At 39.4% G+C, this 6,000-nt stretch overlaps 1 protein-coding gene across 1 annotated transcript in view; it reads right to left on the bottom strand.

Annotated features, from left to right (window-relative positions):
• Nucleotides 1-2,556: 2,556 nt before the first annotated feature.
• Nucleotides 2,557-6,000, bottom strand: part of ANKRD55 (ankyrin repeat domain 55) — a 50,702-nt gene continuing 47,258 nt past the window's right edge. Inside the window, exon 11 of the mRNA XM_037374320.1 lies at nt 2,557-3,409. Coding sequence (XP_037230217.1) covers nt 3,141-3,409 — 269 coding nt within the window. The 3' untranslated portion in view covers nt 2,557-3,140. The remainder of the gene's footprint in view (nt 3,410-6,000) is intronic.

The following is a 6,000-nucleotide window of genomic DNA, read 5'->3' as shown; positions in this document are numbered from 1 at the left end:
CAACTTAACTTGGCTTATTTATTTGCTGTAGAATTTGGTTATCAAACCTGAAAGATAAGAACAGTTCCTGGTGGGAACATTTCTGAGAATAATTTTAGTGCCGTATGAGCATTAATTTTTTAAAGATCTATTTTTGATAAATTGTGAACTACTTCTTTATTGACAGTGTACAGAAGAAACACATTAGAAAAGTGACCTGGATCTTAGTTCAGACTACCATGCATTTAAGACTGTCTGTTCAGCTAAGTACTGTGTTCTGTTCTATCCTTACCTTTGAACAGGCAAGTAGATTTGCATTTCTTTCCTGAAAAAGTCTTATTTCCTGGGTTGAAGACCCAGGAAAATAAACATTCCTTCCTAGGAAAAGATGAGGAAAAAAGGGGGAAATGATAGGAAAATATCAGCTAGCTGATGTCGCCTGTTATGCAAACTGATTGTATAGAGAGGAGGCGGTGGTAATGTGTGTTTGTAGCTTCAAGTTATGGCACCTGAAATTCTGTGTTTTTGAAGGAATTTCTTCTGAAAGGCAGTGTTATCTTTGATCAAAAATTGTTCATTAATCAGCTTTGTCTGCCCTTGCTGCATTAACAAAGCAATGCTGAATAGGAAAACCAGAAAGCTGATTACTTCTGTTCTGGGAATGGAAGTGTATAGCTTAAGGCATGGGGGAATGTCTCTCCCTTTCTCTCTTGCTGTAATACTGGAAACAAATGTGTTCAAGCTTCTATGGCAAACCAGCACAGACTGCTCCTGTATCATGTCTTCAGCTTGGAATCACAGATGGCAAATGAATGAGCACCACCATAGGTCTTATATGATTGCCATTTAGGCAGCCCAGGACTCTCCTGGTCCCTGGACAGTCAGGGTAACAGAAGAGGTGAGAGAGATTCACCCCCTCTCTTAAAGCCAATAATAACAATGAGGATCCCCTTCTACTCAGGAAAAATGAGTTGCAACATGTGACCTGCCTCTTTTGAGGCATTGCAGTTAATAGCAAAAAGCTCATTTTTCTTACCCACTCAAAATTACTAGAGTGGTGAAAAAGTTACAAACATCTGAATTCATTGGGATTTCCTTGCTGTGCTGTTTGGTCTTCCTTCCACACACTGTACCCGTTCCCAAGCAGTGTGTTAAACTAAAGATAATTTCTGCCAGACCGGTTACTTTGGGCTCTCACTCTGCAAAGACAAATCTCATTCTCCAAATGTCTACTTAGGGTTAACATAGAGGTTATTTGCTGCCAGCCAGAGCTGTATGAATTAATTTTTCCTTCTCCTTTGTGCAGTCTGCACTAAAACCATCTGGTCTGTACTGTTTGATAGTGGCTTAGGGTCTGCAATGAAGCTTGAATGTTTCTAGGAACTGACTTATGAACCACTTGCCTCTTGTGTGAGGCCACAGGGAGACGTACAAAAAGGCTGGGGTCAGAACAGAGAATCTGGGGGTTGCAAGTGGTGGAGTTCTAGGGCAGAGAAGCTTAGGGGCTCTGGAAAGCAGAGCAGCTCAGTGACCCTGTAGAGCAAATGCCAATCTGCGGCACTGTAGGAGGGACTCTGGACTCTTCAGCGAGGCTGAACTAAACAAGACTGGTCAGGTGCAAAGTCAGCATGCCAGAATTGATTTTTCCTTTAACAGCACATGCTTCTGTCATGCAGTATTTTTTCCATGTAGCCTTAGAAACTAGGTTGCCTGTCAGAGCCAAAGCACATGAACTTTTTACTCTCATGGATTTCAGCAAGAAGCTAGAGATTGACATCACTTGTTGAATTTGGACATTTGGATTTGATGTTTAAAAATAAAACATCCTTTTATTTGTGTGCAAAACTTTCCTCTTCCCTGTGTTGCATCAGAGCAGCTGTTGTGCTCTGCTTTTTTCTTTCTGGGACTGTCTGTGACAGCTACCAGCCATCCTTCTATTTACAGTCATTACCGCAAAGAAATTGGAAACTGCAGCAACTGGGACATGATTATCTTCTCTTTCATGTCAGGTTTGTCTTTTACTGTGACACAGCAAAAGAAATATTTGTACAGCTATCTAGAGATAACCAGAAATGCCATGTCCTAGTCGGAATGAGCTGCTGATGTAGAACTAATTAGGACAGGTTTACTATCAATAGTGACCAAAGGGGACTATCCCCCCCCACCCCTGCCCACAGTAATGCCCACAGCTCCTCTGTAATCAGAAGTGGGGAAGCCTCCAGAGTAATAGCAGCAAGATTTAGATAGGAATCTTTAAGCAAGCAGAGGCTGGCGTGTTTGTTGGCCTCTAGGAAACAGTCTTGTGAAATGTTTAGTTGGAGGCTTATAGCACTTGCCAAGGCTCTTGACTGAACAGCAGTCTGGCTAGATTTCCTTCTTCAGTTCAATGTTCAAAATGGTAAAATAATGTCTAATAACTCAGAACTGGGCAGTCCTTTTTTTAATGAAAATAACAATGCGCAATTACATTTTTGTCACTGAGGACTATGAAGAACTAAATGGAAGAGACTTAAATCTGTCAGTGCAATGAACAGTTTTGAATAGTGAGTGCTATAGCACTGCCTGTCCCACAGGGATTAGTGTTTCATTGTGCTTTTTTAGCTTGTTGAATTCACAAATGCCACAAACTTACAGTGTAGAAAGTATGTGAAAAACAAAGAGCCAAACCCCCTCATTTGCTAAAACTGCCTTTTATTTCGAACTTATCATTTTAATCTTAAAAAGATATTTTGGACGGCACACAGCCTCAGAATCAGCACCTTTGCATTTACAAACTACAGAGAATCCCTGTCAATTTATGTTTCCCTAACTGCAACTTTTAAATCACGCAGAAAATCTTACTCTTTGTTCCTGTTTTCTATGAAAGGCATAACAGCACATTGCTGCAACAAGATTGCATGTTATGAAGATTCCATTCACAAAATAGATTTAAAGCAAGTTAGATACTAATTTAGTAATTTCATCATAACTGCAAACTATAATGCAAATGCCTATATAAATACACAGTTCAGCTTTGGTGATATGCTACCTTTTCCTCTTTTTTGTTCATTTACACTCCAGTTCACAAGAGCATCATTAGTGCAAATTAATGAGGTTTTACTGTACAGTTATCTTGTAACAAGCTCTTAGATACATTTCAACTGATTGATGCAATTATTGAATTAATTTCCAGTGTCTGGTTTGGTGAGAGAGTTCTCAAGCTCTTCTGCAGGATTAGATTTCTTCTGGCTTGGGATAGCAGGTAGGACACGGCTTGGTTTCAGAGGCTCTCCTGATAGACCAGGCAAGAGAGAATAGAGCAAATGACTCTGAGAATGTCCCCTTTTCTGGGACCTGGAGGTTGGGGCTGGTGGGAGAATAACTGCACCAGTCCTTAGGGAATTTAAAGGCAGGGACTTAAACTTCTTAGCACCCTGAGATGGTAGCTGAACTAGAAGAAAAAAAAAAGACAAAAAGAGTGCACAGAAAGTGAAAAGCATGACATTTTTACAAATGAGTTTGCTACTTTCTTTGAACTGTTATTAGTTTGTCTTGTGTTGTGTGTACTCAAACCTGCATTTGGAAAATATGATCAAAATTGAGTAAAAAGATCGCTAAAGCCTGGGAAGACTAATCTTCAGCTGAAGAAAACAACTCCAGTATTAAGCAATTTACATTGTGTTTGGTGATCAATAAGACCTGAGAAGTTCAAAAGTTTACTTTTGATAAGCAGAGAATCTATAATTTGTCTGAAGGAGACTTGTTCTGTTTGGAGAGATTTCCACAAGACATTTTTTCATCAAAAACCACAGGCTAAGTGAAATGGAAATGTTCCAAGGGATTGTATTATTTTTAACAAAACCTTTGGGGGAGGATGCTCTAGTACCCAGGGTAAATTCTCATCAAATTCTTAGGAAGATGAAATGGAAGAATGTGGAACACTGTGAGTTGCTCTAGGCACAGGCCATCATGAAGACAATTCAACTTGTGCTCTGCAAGTCACAGGCCACAAAAGTAGCCCGTTACCCTGGAGCGCACAGAGACCTGCACTGAAACACAAGAGCCACAGCTGTTGTATGTCTTGTGCATCAGCAGTCTTGTAAGAAACTGTGAATTTAGATCATCCTTAATCTCCTGTGCACACTCTGCAGTGTAACATGGTTTGTGCTTTAAAGTTAATGTAGTTTTATATCTTCTTTAGATTGAAATCCTCATGCTCCTTCATTCAGGCAACTCACTAAATCCTGATTTTTAAAAAAGAGAATTTGAAAACTTCATTGTAGACCTATTTTCCTCTACCTTGGAATTTAATGTGAATTGCATTAACTTTTTTTCATTTAGTTCTTCATTTCATTCACAAGCAATTTGTATGGAAACAGTTTGGGTTTTTTATCTTAATTATATGAAGAGTTCCTTACTGGAGCTAATACCGTCTGTGTTTTGGCTACAGAATCTTCCTTGCAATTTCTCACATTAATTTTTCCTTGCTTGCATCCTCATCCCATCTGTGATTTCCTTCCATGTGCATCTGTTGTGATGAATATATGAGAGGCTATTAATGTTTTCCTTTGAGAATTTATAGTTTGAGTTTCTTCTCTACTGTTCATGACAGCCTACAGAAGGTTATTTGGATTCTTTGTCTATTTGACTGTCTTCATCCTTTGAAACTAATCACAAATGCTTCCTTGTGATCAAGTATTAAAAACCCTTCTCACTCGTCTTCAGAATGGTATCATGCTTGTGTCCTGGTTCTTTACATATAGGAAGAACCCTGCTATAAAGCACTCTGCTCAAAAGGTGACCATCTCAGTCTGTCATTATCTTTCCATTTCCTAGTCAACTCCAATGAAAATATGAGTGTTTATGTTTGCATTTTTCCTGGCAGCTCCCTTGATTATTACCCTTTCATAATCTCTGACAGAAATTTTCCTGGTGCAGATTCAGTGAAATTCTACATAAATAAGAAATGGAGAATATTCTTTCTTAACCCAATGAAAATCTTTTGTAATTCCAGAGAAATATCCAAAGTTAATCTAGATTGGGACCATTTTAATAGAGGATAAATTGATAAGTGAACTGATTTCTTTTAGAAATAACAGACTACATAATCAATTTACATGAACACTTGTGATAAGCTGGACCTTACAAGTTAATGTTGACCATAAAAAAAATTGCCAAACCAAACTAAAAATTCAGCACACTTGAGGACCTCATAAATAGAATAATGGATGAAGTTTCTTGAGGGCTGAAGTGAGGAATTATGTAGTTTTCGTATAGAAGGATTACTAACTTTGTCACAATTTTTCATAAAAAATAAGGTAGATCCATTACTATAATGTGGACACACACCTGATGAAAAAAATGCACTCAAGATGTCATTTTCTGGAGGGCAGGTTTACAGTGCAAAATCTTAGAATCATAGAATGGTTTAGGTTGGAAGGGACCCTAAAGATCACCTTTCTATCCTTGCCATGGGCAGGGATGGCTTCCACTAGACCGGGTTGCTCAAAGTCCCATCCAACCTGGCCTTCAACACTTCCAGGGATGGGGCATCCACAGCTTCTCTGGACAACCTGTTCCAGTGTCTCGCCACCCTCACAGTAAAGAATTTCTTCCCAATATCTCATCTAAATCTATCCCATTTCAGTTTAAAGCCTTTACCCCCTGTTCTGTCACTATATGTCCTTGTAAAAAGTCCTTTTCTGGTTTTATTGTAGTCCCCCTTTAGGTACTTGTCCTAGTTGCTGGCTGGGGTTAAACCACAACAGTCCTGGAGGGCCGCTATAAGGTCTCCCTGGAGCCTTCTCTTCTCCAGGCTGAACAACCCCAGCCCTCTCAGCCTGTCTTTATAGCAGAAGTTCTCCATCCCTCTGATAATCAGTAAGAAATTCAGATAATAAAACTCAGTAAAGGCAAATGCAAACCACTACCCTTAGGGAATACAAACAGAGAAATCCCAAACCACCAAAAGTCCAAATGTAGGGTGGGTAGTAACTGGCTAGGCGAGTAACAGTCCTGCAGGTAACTGGGTTCACAGACTGT

Source organism: Falco rusticolus, chromosome Z (genome assembly GCF_015220075.1).
Source record: "Falco rusticolus isolate bFalRus1 chromosome Z, bFalRus1.pri, whole genome shotgun sequence".
NCBI classification, from domain to species: Eukaryota; Metazoa; Chordata; class Aves; order Falconiformes; family Falconidae; genus Falco; species Falco rusticolus.
The sequence above is the reverse complement of the archived record's forward strand: the minus strand, read 5'-3'. Positions and strand labels throughout refer to the sequence as shown.